This window comes from Nuphar pumila, chromosome 5, assembly GCF_984573655.1.
Source record: "Nuphar pumila chromosome 5, dmNupPumi1.hap1.1, whole genome shotgun sequence".
Classification (NCBI taxonomy): Eukaryota; Viridiplantae; Streptophyta; class Magnoliopsida; order Nymphaeales; family Nymphaeaceae; genus Nuphar; species Nuphar pumila.
Window position 1 is genome coordinate 53396098 of NC_143253.1, and position 26510 is coordinate 53422607.

At 40.6% G+C, this 26510-nt stretch overlaps 1 protein-coding gene across 1 annotated transcript; it reads left to right on the forward strand.

Moving 5' to 3' along the window:
• The first annotated feature begins 2782 nt into the window (after positions 1–2782).
• On the forward strand, positions 2783–25519 carry LOC149837603 (phosphatidylinositol/phosphatidylcholine transfer protein SFH13-like). The gene is made up of 16 exons (XM_090008075.1): positions 2783–3234; positions 3682–3786; positions 5561–5861; positions 6587–6686; positions 7169–7435; positions 22157–22234; positions 22324–22425; positions 22509–22558; positions 22654–22753; positions 22872–22967; positions 23045–23158; positions 23416–23557; positions 24072–24253; positions 24284–24430; positions 24881–24955; positions 25095–25519. Exons 2-16 carry the CDS (start codon positions 3780–3782, stop codon positions 25113–25115), a joined length of 1782 nt encoding a protein of 593 aa, XP_089864201.1. The 5' UTR covers positions 2783–3234; positions 3682–3779; the 3' UTR covers positions 25116–25519.
• Positions 25520–26510: the final 991 nt, after the last annotated feature.

Here is a 26510-nt window from a genome sequence, read left to right on the forward strand (position 1 = left end):
TGATAAAAAAAAAATCAATGGCTACAAAGAAAAAAAAATGAACAATTTTAAGTTCTTCTCAAACAAGAAAAAAAACATGTAGAGTACAAAAAATACAATAAAAATGATACCAGGATGTAAATTGCTCCCGTTTGAATTGGATATGGCCAAAAATCAAATTCAACTAATTGGTAACTAATTGATGTTGGCTAAACCGATTCAAATTCAAATTTAGATTCGGATGGTGAAAAGCTAATACCAGATCTCTGCTTTTTTACATAAAAATGGATTTAGATCTATCAAATTCACATATTTGTCAGATTCCATAGCAAAAATTCAAAACCCTATCCTCATCGGTTTATAATCGGATATGGTTTTGGCTTACCAAATGCAATTATACATAATCGAATTCGGTCAAATATTGAATAAAATCAAATTCATTGACATCCATATTTTCCATATAAACAAGGGTAAGTCCACCAAGTTTTAGGTTGCCAGGTAGTGACTGCTAAAGGGAAGTTGAGATCTTAAGCATATTTCATTGGAGGCTCATATTTCTCTATATGATTTTTTTATTGGAGACATGAGGGCACTCAGCATGTGCCATTGGAGGCCCATATTTCTCCATATGTTTTTTTTATTGGAAGCATGACATGTGCCATGTTTCATTGGAGGCCCTCAACATCTGAAATATAAGCGTCATATATATATATATATATTTCATTCGAGCCCTAGGCGGTGACCTCAAATCTCAAAGAGGTCAGCCAGCCCTCGCTGTCGGGACGGTGATTGTAAGTACGGCATATATATATATATATATATTTCATTTGAGCCCTAGGCGGTGGCCTCAAATCTCAAAGAGGTCAGCCAGCCCTCGCTGTAGGGACGGTGATTGTAAGTACGGCAGGCAGAGCAGCGCTGTAAGTACGGCAGGCAGAGCAGCGCGGCTAGGTCTCTCATTCTGAGAGTGGTTTCTGTGTAAATATCAAAAAAAGAAATCCTATTTTGGACTTACGATCTAGTATCATAGAAGCTGGATATTGTCCCAAATTCAGAACTCTATGTGAGTTTCGAGTCCGAGACCCACTAATCGAACCTTAAGTCTGATTTTACCTAGGTCCGACTCATATTCAATCCGTTTGCAACCCTGTTCATTTGCCGAATTACAGCGGGAAGACGCCGTATTAATAAAATGCGTAATTTCCTGATATAACCCATTTTTACCAGATATTTCACTTCAGGTACCACTTTTTCTGAAATTCTTGATATAAACTTATATTTTTTTGACAATGGTCAAAAAAAGACCTCGGTTTAACTTCACATCACAGGCAACCGTGTGGAACGCTTTAAAGTGCTCTAAAATTCCTATTCTGCCCTTCTTCATAAACGCTACATGGACGCCCTTCTAACACCTACCCTTACATCTTATATAAACATGCCTCCACCTATTTTCAGTTTTGGGTAATTTTTCCTAATTTGCATCATATCCATGTTAAATATATTTAGGATTATTTGGGTTTGGGTTGGACCCAAATTATCATTATAGTTGAATTAGAATCAGATCTAGTAAGTCTCTATGATGACCTTTGAGGAAGTAGGAAGTTGATTCAGAATTTTGTACCAACATCCATACTCTCCAACAGAAACTAACCTACCATACTAATACCTACTCACATATAGGGATGGCAGTAGACCGGGTTGGAGGTGAAGGACAAGGTCTCCACCCCCACCCCTTCTCAAAATTATGCTCCATCACCACCTTGCATGGTTTTTTATTTTAACCTTCATCCCAGTTCAAATGAGACGATGTGGGGCGGGGCTCCGTTTCTCCGTGGTCTATTGTCATCCTTAAAGGTATTTTAGTTATTATCAAGGACGGGGCGGGACAGGAGAAAGCTTAAGTCCATCCCTGAACAGGTTTTGATTTTAACCTTCATCCTCGCCTCTATCCCCGGTCCAAATCGGGCGAGACAGGGCGGGGCCCCGTTTTCCCCCGGTCCACTGCCATCCCTACTCACATACCAGACTTTCCGGAAATTGATGTATAAACTATAAATATTGATCTTGATCCATTGGTTAGGAGGGGGGATCAAAGACCCTGCATACGATACGACTGGGTGATTTCCACCCTTGCATATCCGTAAAACGTGCTCTCTCTAACATGAAACTCAACTTGAGGATCTGGTTATTTGTGAAACTTTTACCTTAAAAAATAATCTAACGATTTTCGGGTCTGGACTCAGGTTTAATTGGACCCACCATAAGGAAATCATACCCAGACCCGATAAAAACTACATGAATCAGACCCGAGCCATACCCAGTAAAACAATATTTTTTATCATTTTTATATTGAAAATTTGCGGGTCTTAATCAGAAATAGGATTGGGCCCAAGTCTGGTATAAAATTTCATAAATTATACTTGGATCCATGTATTAATCGGACCTTTGGGTCCGGAAACGGGTCTTCTTATTTATCACCATACCAAAAACCTATAGGGTTTGGTATGGGTCGGATCGGGGTAAACCCGACCCGTTGACACCCTAGACAGGTCCTTATTTGACTATTATTAGAAAAACGTAGGTATATGTCAGGAATTTCAGAAAAGTTAGCCCTGACATGAAATTTCAGGCAAAAGGTGGGTCTGTGCGAGAAAAATATCCTAAAAAAAAGGTCAAATAATCGGCGATCGGACGATTTTCACGTCTGTCCCGAGTAACTGAGGACCGTTTCTCTCACGAGAATAAATAGAAAATTAAATAGGTAAAATTCAATGTGAACATATAAATAAGAAAAATAACAATAGAAGAACAGGTGGGAGAGAGAATCGAGAAGGCGTCAATAAAAGCGGGCCGTTGAAGCAGCAGAAAACTCGAAGGCTCGAACATTCTAATTGCGTCTCAGATAGAGAGAGAGAGGGACCAATCCGATCGGAGTGTCGTTATCTACGGACGGGAAGATCTAATGCTAAAGGCATTTCTTCTTTTGCTTTTTTCCTTCTCCGTCCGTCAACCTCTTCCGAAGAAGACGGGAAGCGGCGGATTAATTCAGCTGGCTTTCAACGGTCCGACGAGCTCCCGGAAGAGATTTCACGTGAGGTGGGATCCTTTCCCGGTTTTCTGGTGGGTTTCTTGCCGGTCTTTGTGATAGTGGTCGGTCTTTTGGTGGTTTGATGGGTGTATTTGGTGGATGTTCGACGGAAAATGCAAGTTTCCGGCGTTTGTTTGGATTAGTCGTGGGCGCCGGTGGTCCTTTCGGTAGGATCTTCTTCTTTTTTTCTTGAGTGCTTCGTCGTTAGATCTGAAAAAATGCGTTTGGAGTTGTGGAAGATCATGGAGTTTGATTGATGTGAGCGGTTTTTGAGCCTTTTTCGTTTGAAGTTCAAGTGTTTCCTTTGTTGATGGTTCAACGAGGTCTGGTCGGTCTAGAATCTTCGATTCCTGAAGAATGGGCTAGCCGAACGGAGGATGTATCGAATCTTTTTTTTTTTTTGGCCGAAACCGCGGGGTTTCATTTGCTGATATGTTCACGGCCAAGATGTTGATTCCGGGTGATTTCTAGGGGTTTTGATCGCGCAGGCATCTTCTTTCATGAGCTTGTTCTTTTTTCTTTTTTACCTTTATTCTGATGATTTTGTTCAAGTTTTCTACTTTTCTTCCTTTGAACGTTGTTCCGATGTAATAGTTGATTTGATGTCTGTGTAGAAGAGGAGACGCAATGACAGCGTGTTTCCTTTCGAACTTGGCGCATGTTCCAGCTCGGCTTCTTGTAGAGGAGCGTTACTGTTGAATCGGAAGGTAACATGTCAAGTGAGTCTCTATGTTGCCTTATTTTCTCACTTAAATATTCATTTAATTTCTTTTCTTCCCATGATTTTTCTCCTCCCTCATTTTGTTGTCTGCTGGTATTCGATAGTTTTTTCCTACTTTCCCCTTTTTCTCGTCTTTTGCACTAAGGCTTGGTGCCATTTGTTTCCCCTTTTTCTTCTCTTGTTCACTAAGGCTTGGTGTCATTTGGATGACCATGGCCAGATATTTTGATCATTTATTCTTTTCAGAATACTTCAGATATGGATATAATAAATTAAATATGTGGGGAGATACAATATATTAATTCTTCAATTTTTTTGAAAATTTCCGGATGTGATTATGATCGCAATAACTTTCGTTATTCCATTACTCTCTGAATAATAGAAAAAGAAAATGGCTATTTTTTGCTTTAATTATTCATCTTATTTATGCTATTTTCTTCCATGTTCTTCCAAAGGCACAGGTCTAAGAGTGAGAACATACCCATCTGCATAAAACTGTCATAAAAATGTGGTAACTGTAGATAGTTGAGCATAGGGGAAGAACAAGGAAAAGGCTATCTCATAATCTAATTATTCTGCATATTATGTTTGTCATGGTTTTAATCGATAATAAAAAAAACAATTGTCTGATAGCATAGAGATTTTGATAGCAACTGCATTATAAGAAGCAAAAGAAGGGAGAGGAAATGAAGTGATGTTTCGTAATAAAAATATTCACATAAAAATCTTATTAATTAAAAATTGGGTTTTAAAAAATGCTTACTATTATATTTCTACCCACTTAAAAGAATTTCGTCTACGAAATTAGAACTTACCAAATAGGTGTGGATATCGCTCACATATATCGTTATCAGGTTTTCAGTTTTCAGGTGCGCTACTCTAATCTATGCCAACACACTTTCACCAACGAAATTGATCTTTCACAAAGTACTTTCTCCTTACGATCCACAATCTCCACCGGTCTCTGATCCATGATCCAATTTTCTTGTACATCAACCGCCTCGTACTAAATGATACATGAGGGATCTAGTACATACTTCCTTAACATCAAGACATACAAAATATTATGGATGTGGGAATTATAAGGTAAAAGCGTCACTTTATACGTCGATTTTCTATTCTTTTCTAGGATTTCAAAGAGACCCACGTATCGATGACTGAGTTTTCCCTTCTTACCGAATCTGAAAAGCTCTTTGATGGTGATACCCGAACGAAAACATAATCACCCACAGCAAAGCTGAGTTGGTAACAACAAGTCTTTTTACTTCTAATTAATGATTGATTTGATGATGCCACCGAGGGCTTCTTTTTGAAGTATGGTTGAGAGTATTGTGTGGTCAATGGAATCAACAAATGTGGGAGAATATTAATAGTTATTGTATTGTAGTCTCATGAGCTGTATTTTATGGATCAGGCATTGTTTTTTATTTTGAGAAACAATTAATGCACTATTCTTAGGTCTATAAGATTCAAGCATCGTAAAAGTAGTAAGAAATACAAAGAAAGCTATCATGAAAAAATTCAGGGTGATTGCAGGTATAGACCCTTTAAGGTCCTAGATTGCGCCTTCAGAGACTACTTGTTGCAAGTTTCATATAAATAGCAGTTATGGTTGTCACTTGTCATTCTAATGCTTGGTAATGACTAATGACCTTGCTTGGAGCTACTGAATATATGACAGTTTTTTCTGTTATTTTTATTGCATTAAATGAACAAAGCATTCTTCTAGTGATTCTGAACCAGTCTTACCATCTTTGCTTATTCATTTGAAGGTCTGGATGGAGTCCCTCATGATGAAAGAAGGGAAAGGCGATCAGACATTGATAACTCTGAAGATGAGAGGAGGAGAACAAAAATTGGAGCTCTTAAGAAGAAAGCCATAAATGCATCTAACAAGCTTACACACTCCTTGAAGAAAAGGGGAAAGAGAAAAGTCGGTTGTGGTGTGCCTTCAATCTCAATCGAGGATGTTCGAGATGCAGAGGAGGAGAAGTCTGTTTATTCATTCCGTCAGGCACTTCTTGCTGCTGATCTGCTGCATCCTAGGCATGACGATTATCACACTTTGCTCAGGTCAGTTGCTTCTGCTTAAGGGAGAATTGATGGGATCTTCTGTCATACTTCTTCCCAAGTATACTTTTTCAGTTTTTAGCTATGGTAAAATTACTGAAGAAGAGGACTTGTTATGAAATATTAGATACATGCACAAACAATTAGGTTATGTCATTCCTAGAAAGATGGAGACCTTGGTGTTATATTTTCATTTCTGCAACGCTTATGGTATCTAACAATAGAACCATTCTTTTAGGTATTGTAAGGTTGCGACCAGTTTGAATCTTGAAGAAATCTGATAATATGTCACCATTCCTCTTGAGAATTGCATTTCTCAATTTATAATTTGATGCTTCCAGTACTATTCTTATGTCTAAAGCATAGTCACTGGTATCGACGATATTTTGAAAATATTGCCATATCATCAGTAATAATACCGGCAAAATATTACCAAAAATAAATAACACAATATTATCGTGCTATTTTCATAAGATTTTTTATTTTTTTCTTATTTTTATATATTTTAATCCTTTTTTGTTTCTTTTGGATTTTAAGAACTATGTTTTCATTGTAGCAAGAAAAATTAATACAAAATCTTTATGCTTATTTCTTTTTTTTTTAAATTTTCATAATTCCGAGATTTTCCCAAAGAAAACCCTCTGGGAGAAATTGTGGAGACCAATACTGGTGTCTATGGTCTAAAGATGGTATGACATTAAACTTATGATGTTTGGTAATATGCACAGGTTTCTGAAAGCCAGGAAATTTGACACCGAAAAAGCAATGCAAATGTGGGCAGATATGCTCCAGTGGAGAAAAGATTATGGAACAGAAACTATCATCGAGGTGAGGAATCTTGACTCCTTTAGTGAACCATAAAAGGAGATCAGTTGTTTTTTCAACAAGGAATGTACTTCACCCACTTATGCATGTACTATGTCTAACTTAATACATGTAAAGCGCCCAAATGTTTATGAGATTTCAGTGAGGGTAGTTAGTTTTATAATTACCTGGTGGAGAAAAAATTGGTATTTTCTTAGCTTAGGTCAAAAATTATAGTAAACTATCGATTAAAAGATAAAATAAAGTTTTTTCCCCATAAGTGCATCATATTTTGTCATTTGACATGTGATCCAGTTAGGTTGTATAGACTCTGCATCCTGCAAAGCTTTATTTCTTCATACCTGTTGGGCATTTCTGCTGAGCATCTTTGTTTTTGTTGCTTTTCTGATTCCTTTTTCTTTTTTAAGGGAATAAATTATATGGTTCCATTGCTGATATGATCTCAATCATTTCTTACACAAGCACAGTGCTTGAACTGTATGCAGGACTTCAATTTTGAAGAGCTAGATGAAGTACTCAAGTACTATCCTCAAGGGTATCATGGAGTTGATAAAGAAGGCAGACCAATTTACATTGAAAGGCTGGGTAAAGTTGAACCAAATATGCTTATGCACATTACTACCCTGAACCGCTACTTAAAGTATCATGTGCAAGAGTTTGAAAAGGCTCTGAATGAGAAGTTTCCAGCATGTTCTATTGCAGCCAAAAAGCATATTGGATCATCAACTACCATATTGGATGTGCATGATTTGGTATGTTGCCAACTTGATTTTGGTGTCCATGTGTATCATATGTTCTGGTCTGCATGAAAAGTATTCTTTTTCTTTAATTAGTTTGATGATGTTTTTGTTGTAAAATCCATGTGCAGAAGTGTTTCTGCCTATGTAACATCGACACACCTAAAAGGGTGCCGTACCCGTGTCGACACGGGTACCGCCACCTGGGGCAGTGAGGGTACGCTGGGTCGCACTGCGCCAGCTCGGGTCCAACAATGGCCCGACCTGTTCAGGTCTTTTTTTAACATGGCCCGATGAAAACCCTCTCTCTCGGCTCTCTCCTCGTGCCCTAACCCCCTCGCAGCCTCTCTCCCCCTCTTTATCTCCATCTCTCATCTTCCCCCTTTCTCTATCTCGTCGAGAGAGAAGAGGAGAAGAGAGAGAGAGAGAGAGAGAGAGAGAGAGGATCAACATTAATACTCATGAAGATCAACAAAAATGTTGAACCCATGAACCAAACAAAATAGAAAACAAAACTAAAATATAGAAAAAACAAAAGCTAAAGAAAAAGAAACTACAGACAACTAGCAACAAACAACAAAGCCAGCTCAACCAGGATCCGCTGGATTAGAAGAAACCACCGTTGAGTGAACGTTGTTCAGATGAAAGGAGAGGTCTCTAAGATGCATACGTAAAATCGCATATACGTAAATCAGGATTTATGGACAAGATGATTAAAGATGACCAGAATTTGACGGAAAGTAGCATCATTGCGTGCCATCCAAACAAACCACTAAGTAGTAAGCAACCATGTCTTCCAGATCAGTCTCCACCGCTTGCAACGTCTAATTTCAATAGGACCTAGGAGCAGATCAAGCGCAAAAGACTCCTCTTTGACAATTACGTTCGGAGATCTGCACGTCCTATTAAATAGGGCCACAAAGATTGGGCAGGACCAAAATAAATGAAAAGTAGTTTTTTCAGCAGCTTGACACAACACACACCAACTTGGAAACTGAAAGCCCAACTTCTTTAAATAACTGTGAGTCTGAACCCTATCATGCAAAATTAACCAAGCCAAGACCCGAGATCTTGGTGAAGGGCCCTTACCCCATAACGCACACTCAGGAAACCAATCTGTCCCTGGGGGGAGCAACGATCTATACACTTTGTGGGTGTGGAACGCACCATTTGGTGCAATCGCCCATTGCAACCACGGATCATAATTTCCAGCATCCCCAGTTTGATCTATGAAGGACGATAAGGCTCTCAGCCACATGCTTCGCAAGTGCGAGATCGCCAACCCCCGGGTTCCATGGTGAAAATGAGATGAATCAGGAGCACCATATTTAGCATGAAGCAAGTGAGCACATGGAGAGCCTGGTTGATGGGCCATCCAACATTGCTTGGCCACAAGAGCAATACTCCTCTGTCTTGGAGCAAAAACACCTAAGCCAGCCATACGCCTAGGTAACACCACCGTTCGCCAACCAACCAAATGGCGCTTACTCCTAAGTTGGCACCCAGACCAAAGAAAATCTGTCATTAAACGACAAATTTGTTTCTCCACGCCCACAGGCATCACGAACATTGACATAAAGAATTCAGGGATAGAAGAAAGAACATGTCTGATTAAAGTCAAACAGCCAGAAATAGAGAGATAAGACGCCTGCCACGAAAAAAGCTTGCTTTTCACTTTTTGAATAGTTGGAGCCCAAGCAGCTGAAGAGAGGCGCTTCACTTGTAACGGCAGACTCAAATACGTCATCGGCAACTCAGAGATTGCACAATTAAAAATCTGTTGACCCACTGCAAGCATAGGAGACTGAACATTGAACATAGTAAGAGAGCATTTGCTATCATTTAGGGAAAGCCCAGAAAGAGAAAGAAAGAACTGGAGAATAAGCTTGAATTTAAGCATCTGCTGCACGTTTGCTCGCCCAAAAATAATCATATCATCAACATAGATAAGAATACAACAACAACAACTACTACGCCTTCATCCCAAAACAATTGGGGTCAGCGACAACATAGATAAGAATATGGTCCGAAAAGTCCGGAACATCTAGAGGATCTATCAGGCGCTTCTCCGCAGCACGCTTGAGCAACACCACGAGGCCCTCAACAATGGCATTGAACAACAAAGGCTAGAGAGGGCAGCCTTGCCTTAATCCACGCCCCAACTTGATCCGGCCACCTTTAGTGTCGTTAATCTTAATCATAGCATGAGCATTAGAGACTGATTCCCTCACCTACCCAGAAAAACGACGACCAATGCCAAAATTGGATAACATTTGAAATAAGAAGGGCCAATGCACAGAATCAAAGGCTTTATGAAAATCTAATTTAAGAGAAAAATAGGGCTGGCCACTAAGATGTAAGGAGTGAATGACTTCAGAGGCCAAGATGAATGAGTGGTGAATCCTCTTATTGTGGATAAAGACGAACTGAGAGTTCGAAAAAATTTGGTGAGCCACGACCTTCAACCTATTAGCCAATACCTTAGCAATCATCCGATAAAGGGCACTCATAACAGAAATCGGGCGAAACCTAGAGATATCAGTGGCAGCATCCTCTTTCGGAATTAAAGAAATAATTGTCAAGTGGGTTTGAATAGGCAATCTGGAGTTGCGATAGAACTCATCAAACATGTTAATAATATCAGGCTTCACACAAGACCAAAAAATTCTGAAGAAATCCACATGAAACCCATCGGCACCTGGAGCTTTCCACCCCGACAAACCTTTGATGGCCCTAAAAATCTCATCTTCAGAGAACTTCATTTGCATAATTCTGGCTTGATCTTGCCGAATCGAACCAACAGAAACAGGACCAATGACACCCTTCGCAGTAAGTGAAACAGAATATAAATCTTTAAAATACTGAGTGACAGCTGAAATAACGTGTTGATTAAGGTACGAAACACTCCCAATGGTGATTGATGGGACGACATTCCTCCTATGACGATGAGAAGCATATGAGTGAAAAAAAAATTAGTATTATCGTCTCTGGCCGCAAGCCATTTCACCCTTGCCCGTTGTTTCCATCTAATTTTCTCTTTGACCCTCCAGCTCTTCAAAAGCGTTGATAACTCAATAGATTTGTCCTGCAAACTCTGCAGGAGAGAGAGAGAGAGAAGAAGGTGAGAGAGAAGAAAAAGAGGAGGAGAGAGAAAGAAAGAAGAAGGTGAGAGAGATGTGTACCCCTTCCGCTTTTTTCTTCTTCTCCTCCTTCGGACTCCTCTCTTCCTTTTCTTCTTAGGTTTCAGACCCACAGAGATAGAGGCAGTGGCTTCTTCAGTTTCAGACCCAGAGAGAGAGGCAGTGGGACAAATGCCCCCTCTCCCGGTTCTTTTTTTATACGCACGTTTTAAAATTTTTTAATATTATACTTTTTTTACCTTTTTTATTGAAAATATCAGTTGACCCGTTTTGTAACACCCCGATCTGAGACCTCAGGAGTCCGAGTTCGGTTGGTATTACTTCCCAGAGGGAAGAGTGCAAAGCTTACACAGTGAAAACGTGGCTAAAAAAAAACTTTTTATTTTATTTTCATAATCAATTTTTTCCTTACAATTGTTCATCATTCATAACAGAATAAAAGCAATTACAATGTATTCTCAATGACAAGGAAAGTAAAAATACCAATGCTCTGCTGTAAACTGAAAAAGCTGCTCCCAAACGACTGATCTAATGCCTGAAACCTACAGTTGTAATTAAACAAAAATGGAGGTGAGTCTACAACCCAGTAAAGAATAATTATAAGTAAATAAACAATAATTTACAACTGTAGTGGGCTCTAAGCCCCTAGTCTTATTTTAATTCTCGACACACCACACATGTTTGTATATTTTAATTTCCCCCATTATCATTCTCAAAAACTCTTTCTCTCTTTCACACAACTATCACTAGGTTGGCTATACCGGTAATAGCCATCTATGGGCGTAGCAACCCTGTAGAACACCCCAATTTTACATGTTGGCCAGACTATGAACCATACACTCCCAGTGGTCCCCAGACCACCAGGCACTGCAGTGAACCACCACGGGGACCCCACCGGTAGCTAGCCGGGAGGTCAAGCTCTCAATCTCGGCATGGTTCATGCTACATCCTAACCATGATGGTTATTAACCATCCATGGTCCTCTAGAGTCTCAAACCAGTGTGAGTGAAATCCTAAGTCATAACCAAGTTCACACATTGAACAATATTCTCAAATTCAAAGTTCACTCGTTCCCTCACGAGTGGTGTCATGACTAATCACAACAATCTCATTCTCAATCTCATGATGACGTTAGGACTCACACCGCTCTCACTTAGCACGCAATGATGTAGTGTCTCTACATCATTAAATCACCGACGGCCCACTCTCCATGGTGGCTGCACTCTGGCCGCGAACCAGGTAGCCCTTGCCACAGTTCGCCACTTCCGGGATTTAAGGGGTACTGCATGCTGAACTCTTAAATATCCATTCACACCACATGAATGAAAATGAGACTCTAATCTAACTCAATCTCATCACAATGCATGATATAAATGCTCAATTAACATGCAATCTTAAACACAATCTCTTTCTATTATGCATGACATATTAACACTAACATGCATCTCAAAATAAACATGTATTTAAAGTAACTCATAACCGTCAAGCATGGAATTTATGCATGTCATGGTCTAACTCAAAGCTATCATGCTAATTACATCACCTCTATAGCACTACGATAACAAGCAACGTGTAAAGGGTTTATTCATATCTAAAATTACTTATAACATCCCTTACCTCAAGTGCGAATCTGTACTTTCACCAAGAGTGAGTCTCAAGATGCTCTAACAGTAGGATCTGGTAATTAAAGCAATATATTTGAATTAATCACAAAACCTCTTACTAACATTACCAAAATACCCTTCCCGAATCTTATTAAATAAACCACGGTTTCTGTATTACTATTTTGACTGAAGTTCATAGACCAATGGATTCCTCTCTTTATACGAATCCAACGCACCAAACCTCGCTCGATTCCGAGTTCGGAGTGCGAAGATATGTCCATTTTACTGAAATGGATCTCACGAATCCAAATGGATCTCTTGGCACATTTCGGATTTCGGGCCAATCCGAGACTATCTTATGATCCAATTCTGATCTGGATCCACACTCTGTTGGTTTAGATTCGGGTCCATCACCTAACTGGATCCAAAACTGTTTGACTGGATCCATAAAAGACTGACTGGATCCAGAATATTCAACTGGATCCAGAACAGGATCCATGCTCTCTGACTGGGTCTAGGTCTGTCAGACTGGATCTGAATCCGTCTGTCTGGATCCAGAGCATTCAGACTGGATCCAGACCTGCCTGACTGGATCCGGGACAGTCTGACTGGATCCAAATCTGATTGTCTGGGTCTAGACCCGGGACTGATCCAATTGGATCCAGAACTGATCTGGTTCAGTTCAGTTGGATCCAGACTGAACCAATCCAAACAGACCCGGTTTGGATCAAACCGGTTTGGCCCAACTGGTTTGGGTCTGAACCGGTTCGACCCGAACCGGTTTACCCAACAGGTTCGGGTCTGAATCGGTTCGACCCGAACCGGTCCATCAAACCGGTTTGGGTCTGAACCGGTTTGACCCGACTCGGTTTACCCAACTAGGTCGGGTCTGAACCGGTTCGACCCGAACCGGTTCACCCCAAACATTTTTTTTTTGTTTTTTTTAGAGGGACTCGGTCTGGGTCGCACCCAGACCGACCCGGTTTGGTCCGGGTGACCGGACCGAACCGGTCCCCTCGATAAAAAGGGGCGGAAGGGGTTGTGCCCCTTCCGAAAACAGTGGCAGAGGGTCGGCCCCTGCCGACCCTTTCTCTGCATCCACCCACCTGGGTCGGCATCCGGGGCCGGCCATCGGTGTTGGTCGGTCGCCGGATGCCGGCCATCAGTGTTGGTCGGTCGCCGGATGCCGGCCGTCGGAGTCAGCCGCCATAGGGGCCGGCCGACTCCCCCCCCTCTAACTCTGTTTATTTTTTTTTTATTATTATTATTTTTTTTTTCTGTAGCTCGCCGGCAGCCATGGCTGCCAGCCCCCCCTTGCTTTGACGGAAAAGAAAAACGAAGAAGAAGATGAGGGAAGGGGCTTACCTCACCGCCGTCGCCGCCGCCGTCGCCGGTAAGTTCTCTCTCTCTCTTTCTCTCCCCCTTCACTCTCTGTCTCTCTCCCTCTGCCGCTCGTTTGGGTGCGGTGGAGGGAGGCTGCGTGAGGGTTTTTATAACTCTCACGCAGGGTGACGATAACCCTCACCACCCCGCGGATATCGGGGGGTGAGGCTTATCCTCCCCCTTCCGTTCGCAGTTACCAATTTTTTTTTTTTTTTAAACTCATCCCCTCCGGTGACTTTGCTGTAGGGGGTTTTACAATTCTACCCCCCTTAAAAGAAGATTTGTCCCGAATCTTACCTAGAAACAAATGTGGAAATTGCTCGCGGATATCAGATTCACGCTCCCAAGTAGCCTCCTTATTGTTGTGGTGGCTCCACTTGACCAAAACCAAAGATAACTCTTTGTTTCTGAGCTTTTGCACTTTCGTGTCCAGGATCTCGATGGGCTTTTCCCTCATACTCAAATCATCTTGCAAGTCTAATACAGTCTCAACTGTATCCAATATATGGGAGGGATCTGGTACGTACTTCCGCAACATGGAAACATGGAATACGTTGTGAATTCGAGATAAAGAAGGTGGTAGAGCTAACCGGTATGCTGCCTGACCAACCCTCGCAAGTATCTCAAACGGTCCAATATATCTGGGGTTCAACTTTCCTCTTCGACCAAAACGCATTACTCCCTTAAACGGAGATATCTTTAAAAACACGTGATCACCTTGCTCAAATTTTAACTCACGACGTCTTTTATCCGCATAACTCTTCTGGCGACTTTGTGCTGTGAGAAAACGCTCTCGAATGAATCTCACTTGATCTGCCATTCGTTGAACCATCTCTGGTCCTAACAGCCTCCTTTCTCCGACTTCATCCCAACACAAAGGAGTTCGACATCGTCGACCATACAATGCCTCAAATGGAGCCATGCCTATACTTGCTTGAAAGCTGTTGTTGTAGGCAAACTCCATTAATGGCAAAATATCATTCCACGAGTCGCTATACTCCAAACTACATGCCCTGAGCATGTCCTCGAGGGTCTGAATGGTTCGCTCTGACTGACCATCTGACTGAGGGTGAAAAGCTGTACTCATTTTCAGTTGTGTCCCCATAGCTTCTTGAAAACTTTGCCAAAATCGCGATGTGAACTTTGAGTCTCTATCTGAAACAATTGAATCTGGTACTCCATGAAGTCTCGCAATCTCTCTAATAAACAATAGAGCTAGTTGATCACACGAGTGGGTTGTCTTACAAACTAAAAAGTGCGCTGACTTAGTTAGCCTATCGACAATCACCCATACCGAATCCATCCCATTCTTCGTCTTAGGAAGCCCCGAGACGAAGTCCATTGATATATCCGCCCACTTCCACTCGGGTATGGGGAGTGGTTGCAAAAGACCACCTGGTCTTTGGTGCTCAATCTTCACCTGCTGACATACTAAACATTTGCTAACAAACTCAGCAATGTCTCTCTTCATACCACTCCACCAAAACGTATCTTTCAGATCTCGATACATTTTAGTGCTACCAGGATGGATGGCATATCTAGAATGATGTGTCTCTTCCATCAACATATTTATAAGTTGATCATCCTTGGGAATGCACACTCTCTGACGAAATCTAATAAGTCCTTGATCATCAATTTTGAATTCTGACTCCTCACTTTCTGAAATCTTCTTTCTTACTTGCATTAATTCTGGGTCTAAGGGTTGTTTTTCCTTAATCTGATCCCATGATTCTGACTTCAATGTGGTTTGCACGAATAATAATCGACCTGGTAAGCATTGAGCTTCTGCCTTCTGCTGAGTCATCGAGGAAAATAACTCCCAATCTGCAAGTCTAGCTAAAGCTCCTGCCTTTCTGCTAAGAGCATCAGCGACAACATTCGCCTTACCCGGATGGTATTTTAGCTCGAAATCATAATCTTTCAGGAATTCTAACCATCTCCTTTGCCTCAAGTTCAAATCTTTCTGAGAAAACAGATACTTGAGACTTTGATGGTCGGTAAAGACCTCAAATTGCTCGTCATAGAGGTAGTGCCTCCATATCTTAAGGGCAAAAACTACTGCTGCTAACTCCAGATCATGTGTGGGGTAGTTGACTTCATGTGTTTTGAGCTGACGAGATGCATAAGCTATCACCTTTCCGTGTTGCATCAGAACACAACTCAAACCTTTGTGAGAGGCATCGCTATAAATAGTGAAACCTCCAGATCCAGAAGGTAAGACCAACACTGGAGCAGTGGTCAAACGCTTCTTTATCTCCTGAAAACTTTGCTCGCATTTCTCATTCCACTCGAACTTTACATCTTTCTTTGTGAGTTTCGTCATAGGAGCCGTCAACAACGAAAATCCTTCAACGAATCTCCGATAGTACCCAGCTAATCCCAAAAAGCTGCGAATCTCAGTAGGATTCTGAGGTCTTGACCAATTGGTGACTGCTTCAATCTTTGCAGGGTCTACCATAATCCCATCTTTAGAAACAATGTGTTCAAGGAATGACACTTGTTCTAACCAAAAAGCACACTTAGAGAATTTGGCATAGAGCTTATGTTCTCTAAGTGTCTGCAGGACAATCCTCAGATGCTCTTCATGTTGCTCCTTCGAGGTAGAGTATATGAGGATGTCATCAACGAATACCACAACGAACTTATCCAAATAGGGTCTGAAAACTCTATTCATCATGTCCATGAAGGCAGCTGGCGCGTTGGTCAGACCAAACGGCATGACCATAAATTCATAATGGTCATATCTTGATCTGAATGTTGTCTTGGCCACATCTTCCTTCTTAATTCTCAATTGATGATAACCTGATCTCAAATCCAACTTTGAGAAGCATGCCGCTCCTTGCAGTTGATCGAACAAATCGTCAATTCTCGGCAAAGGGTATTTATTCTTTATGGTTACTGCATTCAATTGACGATAGTCTATACACATACGCAGTGATCCGTCCTTCTTCTTCACGAACAAAATTGGAGCACCCCAAGGAGATACTGAAGGTCGAATAAATCCTTTCTCCAATAACTCTTGTATTTGCTTCTTGAGTTCCTTGAGTTCCGCAGGGCCCATCCTATAGGGAGCCTTCGAAATGGGTGTTGTTCCCGGAACTAGATCGATTTGGAACTCAGTCTCCCGATCAGGAGGGAGACCTGGAAGATCTTCTGAAAAGACATCATTATATTCACAGACTATGTCTACATCTGATATTGAGAGATCTTCTTTCTCTTCGGTTTTCATGTACGCCAAGAATCCCATGCATCCTTTTTTAATATATATATATATATATATATATATATATATATATATATATATATATATATATATATATATATATATTGGCCTTCAAACACGATATGATAGCTGGCTTATGTAACTTTCTAACACCCTGGTATGTGAAAGTTGGAGTATGGGGTATCTGAAACTGACACACTTTCTTCTACAATCGATAGTAGCATGATGGTCCGACAACCAACCCATGCCTAGAACAACATCTAGATCTTTGAAGTCGAGTGCAACAAGTTCACAGGCAACTCTCGATCTTCAATATTTACAACGCAATTAGGATACATAGTATCCACAATAGTGGTTTCTCCTATAGAGGTCTCTATTAAGTAAGAAACACTCAATCGAGAAGGTGTCACTGGCAACCGCTTTCTAAAAGTTGAAATGGTAAAACTATGTGTAGCTACATTAAATTAATCGCGTAATAGGCTTCTTATTTGATTCATTTATACTCGTATAAAAATTCTATCACATATTAACGATTACGTCACTCAGTTGCTTAAAAATGTCTTATTTCATTGCTCATCCAAGTACACATAAATAAAATATTACTAAGCAAACAAGAAGAACACAAAGCAACGTAATAGATAATCGAACTAGACTAAATAAAGCTAAGTATCCCTAAATTCATCGTCATGTTCCTCTTCGATCTATCTGAAGCTTGGTTCTCTTCTTAAACTCTTTTGCATTGATTGAAGGTGGGTCGGAGGAGAAGTATTCAAGTCATATTGTGTCTATGGTCTGAATTATTCATCTCCTATTTTCTTCAGCAATAAACTCCTCGATCAGATTTACAATTCCTCAATTGGTTGCACTCATGACAGTCACCTAAATGGCTCGAAACATATGTTATGTCCTTGCACTAGCCATACAAAACCCTCCCTGAAACGCAAAGTTTGCGCTAAGGGATGATCTCCTTGTAACTCTTCATCAAGCCATCATCTAATCTCTCGTCATCTGACCACATACTGACTGAGATCTCTGACGGTGGGATTGGTGAGTCTCACACCCATAGGGCTATGACTATTGCCCGAAAGTAGTGTCGATGTAGTCATGTCCATACGTATCTCTTCTCCTAAATATGATGTAAATTGGTGACGTCGTGGTGTAAGATCTATAACAATTTGAGACATGCTTGTCATGACTTCGATAGTCATCACCATTGCAGTGATGAACACTTTTCTCTCTCTGACGGAAGGCTCAGCATGGTCTTGAGCCCTTGGGTCTTCGTGGTTTCCTCATTCGCTAGCTATTCCTAATCACGCAACAATCTAATCATTAACGTGCCTAATTCGAGCAGAGACTTATATCTTGTCATTGAATCTTATTATGAATGATGAACAATTTTTCTATGTAAACCTGACTCTGATACCACTTTGTAACACCCCGATCTGAGACCTCAGGAGTCCGAGTTCGGTTGGTATTACTTCCCAGAGGGAAGAGTGCAAAGCTTACACAGTGAAAACGTGGCTAAAAAAAACTTTTTATTTTATTTCCATAATCAACTTTTTCCTTACAATTGTTCATCATTCATAACATAATAAAAGCAATTACAATGTATTCTCAATGACAAGGAAAATTAAAATACCAATGCTCTGCTGTAAACTGAAAAAGCTGCTCCCAAACGACTGATCTAATGCCTGAAACCTACAGTTGTAATTAAACAAAAATGGAGGTGAGTCTACAACCCAGTAAAGAATAATTATAAGTAAATAAACAATAATTTACAACTGTAGTGGGCTCTAAGCCCCTAGTCTTATTTTAATTCTCGACACACCACACATGTTTGTATATTTTAATTTCCCCCACTATCATTCTCAAAAATTCTTTCTCTCTTTCACACAACTATCACTAGGTTGGCTATACCGGTAATAGCCATCTATGGGCGTAGCAACCCTGTAGAACACTCCAATTCTACATGTTGGCCAGACTATGAACCATACACTCCCAGTGGTCCCCAGACCACCAGGCACTGCAGTGAACCACCACGGGGACCCCACCGGTAGCTAGCCGGGAGGTCAAGCTCTCAATCTCGGCATGGTTCATGCTACATCCTAACCATGATGGTTATTAACCATCCATGGTCCTCTAGAGTCTCGAACCAGTGTGAGTGAAATCCTAAGTCATAACCAAGTTCACACATTGAACAATATTCTCAAATTCAAAGTTCACTCGTTCCCTCACGAGTGGTGTCATGACTAATCACAACAATCTCATTCTCAATCTCATGATGACGTTAGGACTCACACCGCTCTCACTTAGCACGCAATGATGTAGTGTCTCTACATCATTAAATCACCGGCGGCCCACTCTCCATGGTGGCTGCACTCTGGCCGCGAACCAGGTAGCCCTTGCCACAGTTCGCCACTTCCGGGATTTAAGGGGTACTGCATGCTGAACTCTTAAATATCCATTCACACCACATGAATGAAAATGAGACTCTAATCTAACTCAATCTCATCACAATGCATGATATAAATGCTCAATTAACATGCAATCTTAAACACAATCTCTTTCTATTATGCATGACATATTAACACTAACATGCATCTCAAAATAAACATGTATTTAAAGTAACTCATAACCGTCAAGCATGGAATTTATGCATGTCATGGTCTAACTCAAAGCTATCATGCTAATTACATCACCTCTATAGCACTACGATAACAAGCAACGTGTAAAGGGTTTATTCATATCTAAAATTACTTATAACATCCCTTACCTCAAGTGCGAATCTGTACTTTCACCAAGAGTGAGTCTCAAGATGCTCTAACAGTAGGATCTGGTAATTAAAGCAATATATTTGAATTAATCACAAAACCTCTTACTAACATTACCAAAATACCCTTCCCGAATCTTATTAAATAAACCACGGTTTCTGTATTACTATTTTGACTGAAGTTCATAGACCAATGGATTCCTCTCTTTATACGAATCCAACGCACCAAACCTCGCTCGATTCCGAGTTCGGAGTGCGAAGATATGTCCATTTTACTGAAATGGATCTCACGAATCCAAATGGATCTCTTGGCACATTTCGGATTTCGGGCCAATCCGAGACTATCTTATGATCCAATTCTGATCTGGATCCACACTCTGTTGGTTTAGATTCGGGTCCATCACCTAACTGGATCCAAAACTGTTTGACTGGATCCATAAAAGACTGACTGGATCCAGAATATTCAACTGGATCCAGAACAGGATCCATGCTCTCTGACTGGGTCTAGGTCTGTCAGACTGGATCTGAATCCGTCTGTCTGGATCCAGAGCATTCAGACTGGATCCAGACCTGCCTGACTGGATCCGGGACAGTCTGACTGGATCCAAATCTGATTGTCTGGGTCTAGACCCGGGACTGATCCAATTGGATCCAGAACTGATCTGGTTCAGTTCAGTTGGATCCAGACTGAACCAATCCAAACAGACCCGGTTTGGATCAAACCGGTTTGGCCCAACTGGTTTGGGTCTGAACCGGTTCGACCCGAACCGGTTTACCCAACAGGTTCGGGTCTGAATCGGTTCGACCCGAACCGGCCCATCAAACCGGTTTGGGTCTGAACCGGTTTGACCCGACTCGGTTTACCCAACTAGGTCGGGTCTGAACCGGTTCGACCCGAACCGGTTCACCCCAAACATTTTTTTTTGTTTTTTTTAGAGGGACTCGGTCTGGGCACGACCCAGACCGGATGGCTCGGTCTGGGTCGCACCCAGACCGACCCGGTTCGGTCCGGGTGACCGGACCGAACCGGTCCCCTCGATAAAAAGGGGCGGAAGGGGCTGTGCCCCTTCCGAAAACAGTGGCAGAGGGTCGGCCCCTGCTGACCCTTTCTCTGCATCCACCCACCTGGGTCGGCATCCGGGGCCGGCCATCGGTGTTGGTCGGTCGCCGGATGCCGGCCATCGGTGTTGGTCGGTCGCCGGATGCCGGCCGACTCCCCCCCCTCTAACTCTGTTTATTTTTTTTTATTATTTTTTTTTTCTGTAGCTCGCCGGCAGCCATGGCTGCCAGCCCCCCCTTGCTTTGACGGAAAAGAAAAACGAAGAAGAAGATGAGGGAAGGGGCTTACCTCACCGCCGTCGCCGCCGCCGTCGCCGGTAAGTTCTCTCTCTCTTTCTCTCCCCCTTCACTCTCTGTCTCTCTCCCTCTGCCGCTCGTTTGGGTGCGGTGGAGGGAGGCTGCGTGAGGGTTTTTATAACCCTCACGCAGGGTGAGGATAACCCTCACCCCCCCCCCCCCCCCCCCCCCCCCCCCCGCGGATATCGGGGGGTGAGGCTTATCCTCCCCCTTCCGTTACGCGGTTTCCCCTTTGGGGAAACCGCAGTTACCAATTTTTTTTTTTTTTTTTTTAAACTCATCCCCTCCGGCGACTTTGCTGGAGGGGGTTTTACACTTTTCTTTATCAAAAATATCAGTCTGCTTCTCACATTTATTAAAAACATCAATAAATTTATTTTTTTACTAAAAACCGTCTTTTTTACTAAAAACTACATTGAATTATATGGATCTTACATTGAACCATGAATATATATAATTATATATATATATATATAATTATATATATATATATAGTCATGTCTCCATACCCTCATTTTTTGAAATTATCGTGTCATACCCTCCGTACCCGTACCCATGTGACATAGGTTTCTACTTTATCAATTTTAGACATGCAAATAACTGTCTATTAGTCCCTGCAGGTGGTTGCAATTTTTTATGTATAAAGTAGATTATTATCCAAATTTGAACGTGTGCTAGTTTTAAAAGGAAAGCATTTCTGTGGAACTGACATTCCAAATTGAGGAGAACAGGGAAAAATCACTTTCTTACTCATCAAGAATGGCAGCATTTTATATATCATTTTTTTCAAGTGACGATAGATGTAATCTAGTTATTTTATCTGATGATTATGACATGTGGACGACTATGCATGTATATTGTTGAACCTTTGGTCTCATCCATTCAACCTACCCACTGTGAAAATCTAAATCTCCTTCTATGTGTTATATTTATGAATGAGTTGTTGGTCCAACTGCATACCTAGAACATTAAGTTTGCAAGTTCTGTTGTCTTCATGATGCATCTATCCAACCTAGATTAGTGCCTTGCCCTCTCTATACATGCTTTTTAGTGGATTGCAGGACACATGTTGCTTAAACTTTTGCAGGCAACATTTAAACAATTGTTTTAATGTTTTCTTTCATTGTCTTGTTTCTCAATCGAGAAAATTTTGCTTGCAATGTTTATGTTCCTGGCCTTTTCGCAAGAAATATTCAATAAAATATTTATGGAGATTTTGATTAACATGTTTTATGTAATGATTCCATAATAACTGAACAGGGTTGGAAGAATTTTAGTAAGAATGCAAGAGAGCTCCTGATGGGCATTCAAAAAATTGATAGTAATTATTATCCAGAGGTATTTATCCCATCACATAGAATACACTGAGAATGGTGCCTTCACAAAAGTTAGCTTTCTTATATTCTTATGTTCATTCATCTGTGCAGACATTACATCAAATGTTCATTGTCAACGCAGGACCTGGTTTTAAGCTGGTCTGGAACACTGTTAAGGGTTTTCTCGACCCAATGACTGCTGCAAAGATAAACGTATGAACATTGTTTGGTTCTACAATCATTTTGTCAGAAGTATCTAGGCCGTTGCATAGTAACTAAACTTGTCTGAGTTGCAGGTATTGGGTCCCAAATACCATACAAAACTACTTGAAATCATTGATTCGAGGTATGTTCATTTCTCTGTTATCTTTCTAGTCTACAGAAGAACGGATAATTGAGCTGCTAATTTGTTTTCCCTTCTTTTCTTATAATTTTCTCCAGCCAGCTACCAGAATTCTTGGGTGGATCTTGCACATGTTCCACTGAAGGAGGTTGTCTTAAATCTGGCAAAGGGCCATGGAATGACCCTGAAATTATAAAGGTGGTTTTGTGTATATTACGTTAGGTTGCAACTGTTTCTTGCTGTTGCTAGTATAGCTTTAAGAATTATTGAAAGTTCGATGCTGAAATTTCAAAATTCTCTTCTTTTGCTTGTTTAGCTTGTACGTGATGGGGGAGCAATAGTTGGGCAAGTCAATAGACCATCAGATGCTGGACGAAAAACAAACTCATCTTCTAAGATGTCATATTCAAAGGTAGAATATTGAGTATTTGAAACTTTTCCATGCACTTTTTGCACTTCTAATGTGTTCTGCACTCCATTGAGAAACAGGGAAGAATCTGTGATACTTCTACAGCCGAGTCTGGATCAGATGTTGAAGATATTGCTTCTCCAGATGGTTTGCAGGGTTCTTCATTCATTCCATTGGATCCAATTCTTGAAGAGGTGGGTTTCTTTTTAAGTTTGGTGTCTTAGATTTATGCCAACCTGACCTATTCCTGTGGATTTCCTGCTGTCATTTGTGCACAAGGGATTCATAGGCTGTGAGTTTTGTTGATGAAATACAGTATATTCCATTTGTGAGAATGTTCTTATCATATGATTCAAATTTCATCCACAAAATTGTTTTGTTCTCACCATCTTCATTTTATTTACCGCGGAATTTATGTTACAGTGTCCTTATCCCTTCCCTGTTATTGCAGGTTCGATCGACTGACACAACTACTTATCACAGTTGTGATGATCATTTTGCTGTAGCTGACAAGGCTGTAGACTGTGGGCAAAGAGTAGAATTTGCAAGAAAGCCATCACGTTGTAAAAACATGGATTCCCCCTGTGCTGATGGTATAATATGTACATCTTGTTTATATTTTCGGACCTGTGATTCCCAATAGATCACTTGCATTATCCGCAGAGTATTTTTTGCAAGTTAATGGGGTCAGATTTCTGGATGTTGCGCAAATGACAGTTGTGGAGTTGTTGGTTGTGTCATTTGTATCATGGGTCAAACCAGATTATGGTCACATAATCAATGTCTTTGCATTTTTTTCTTCTCTTTTAATAGGTTTTTTCCTTTTCTGTTTTTGATGTTCTGTTCCATTTTCTTTACTGTTTCTGAAAATTATTCGACCACTTGAAACTGTTTCCTTTTTTTTTCTCATGTTTGAGTATTCATGGGCATCTATGACTTGCAGAATTCCCTGATTTTGTCTTTTCAGGGCATATCATTTTTCTTGACTTGATTTCACGTTCTTGTTCTCCCTTCCACTCTATTCCTGATATCTAAAGCAGGCTTTAGCCATGAGTGTGGAGCATATGATAATAAGGCTCACATTTAGATATTTTGTTGGTTTTTCAGGTACTAAAGATGTCCATACTGTTGATAATAAGTCGGAGAGTTATTTCTCATGTGTGATGAAAGCGATCATCAAATTTATTAAATTGTTTGCACTATTTCGTGTAAGTGTTAGTGGGCAGAAACAAGGAGCCGGAACCGTTCACTGCCTAAATTCATCTAAGCATAACCCTGCGTGTGATCATCATGCCATCGTGGAATAACGTACTTGTCCATGTTTAGAACGTCTCCAAAGACTAGAGATGATGATCACTGAACTAAGCACAAGGCCATGTGAGATTCCCCAAGACAAGGAGGATTTACTCCTGGATTCACTTGATCGGATCAAATCCTTGGAATTTAACCTGGAGATGACAAAGAAAGTAAGTCCATTCTGACCTTTTGGTAATCTTAAAGTCTACTTTGAGTTGCAATAGATTTTACTGTCAGTTGAAGTATGTTTCTTAGTTTTTCATTTGTCAGCCAAAAAGTAGCATATTCAGAACTTCAAGCCCCAATGCGGTAGTTGCTTACAGAAAAAGTGTAATCATTGACACTATGTATTCTCATGCCATATAGACATTTCCTTTCCAGTGAAGGAAAGGACCACAAGTTAGTATCATTTATATGGGTCGTTTATAAACTTTAAATCACATTAGTCTGGTGCAATCGGCATCTCACTGGTTGTATTGAGCCATATTTCACATCTGGTCTACCTACAAATATATACTGCTTGAATTCGAAGTTTTCAAATGTAGGAAGCTATTCTTCTTCGATGGGCTAAATCAGAAGTTAAAAGCTTGAATCTGATCTTATTGTTTCCAAACATGCAGGCATTACAAGGTATGGTGCTGAAGCAATTAGAACTTGCGGATTCCATTGAGACCGTCCACAATTCCAAGGCACAGGTAAGGAAATCTGTTTCTATTACTGTACTGATGATAAAAAACTCATTCATGTTAGTGTGCTCCAACGCAAAAATGTAAGCACAGAGAGTGTGGGGTTGTGGGATATTGGTGGGGGCTGATATGTGGCTTATGGTGGCAGAAAAAGGCACTTTGTTGGTAGAGGACATCAGGAGGCGACTACACAGACCCCCATTCAAACTGGCTTCACCATGATGCATCAAGTGGTTTTCTTTGCCCAAACAACATCCCTGTCTGGAGAGTGGCATTCTTATAGTCGCAGAGTTTTGTGCCATACACGTTTTTTAAGGGCGGCAAGTATATCAAAATCTTTCGAGTATACACACACACACAGGTTTCTCCTGTACATGGTCTTTGTCAATTGGGTCATCGCGGCTTACTGATGAGCTCGTTCGTACTCAAAATAAGCTGATATGTAGATCACATTTTCAAATTCAATGGGTCCAATAGATGGTTATTATAAAACCAAGCATTACATTATATCTATAAGATTAAAAAAAATAAAAAAAGGCTATAAAGATTTTGGTTCATGCGAAAGTTTACATATATCTGGTTTAAACGGGAGTTATGCACGTGAAGACTGAACTTCGTGTGAATTGGACATTTCTTATACTTTTTTTCACAAATACAATCTTGCAGATATTTTTGGCGTGTCTATTTGCTATAATGAATTGTTGAATTACGTCTTTCAATGGAATGGTTGAATATTTATCAAAAATCTGGGTCATTGATTTTCATGCCCTAAAGATCTTACTTGTGTCACAAATCGAACGATCCATGAGTGTTCCTAAAATTGAGCATGTTAATCATATATGTGTGGTCAGCTATTTCAAAAAAAAGAAAACTTATACGTGTGCGTGTTTTCCGTTTACATGTTTGAGTTACTTCAGATATATATATATATATATAGCGCAATAATAAGTTATGCTCCTAAGGCGCTGATAAAGTCCTTGGTCGATGTGTGGTGTGCTACCGAGCATATATATATATATATATATATGAGAATGTTTGTTACAGACGTTTATATGTACAAATGCCTCTAAATCACTGTCATAAGTTGTTCGATCCAATCAGATCTCATTGACGGAATTAGTGTGTTTAAAATAATAGGTATTGACTTTTGAATTGTGTTTTTTCAATGGAAAAAATATGATTTTATGAGTCTGTAAAGTATTTATAGGCTGTTAATTTTCGAAGCCTTGTAAAAGCCTACATCATGATCAGACAACTTAAGAGTCTGATTTCTACTAAAAAAACGTGGATCACATCTGTAAGGTTTGGTTTATGAAACAATCAAAAACTTAAAAAAAAAAGAGGCATTTGTACTTGGGAATAACTATAGTGATACGACCCACGTGGCCGACCGCCCTTACACTGCGCAGGTTAATGCGCACTGAAGATGCTTCTAGGCAGGAGGCTACGCCTGTCCTTTTGTCAGACCACCTTTCCTGCAGCAGGCGTGCCGCAGGGATCGTTTTACATTTCACAAATACCCCTGCGGCAGACACGCCGCTGGGGGTATTAGTTGTAAACTGAC

Bases quoted from the DNA above. Each gene is read 5' to 3' on its own strand.
- LOC149837603 (XM_090008075.1), top strand. The intron at 22,426-22,508 runs GTATGAACATTG...TCTGAGTTGCAG, and splicing joins TGACTGCTGCAAAGATAAAC to GTATTGGGTCCCAAATACCA. The intron at 22,968-23,044 runs GTAGAATATTGA...ATTGAGAAACAG, and splicing joins CTAAGATGTCATATTCAAAG to GGAAGAATCTGTGATACTTC.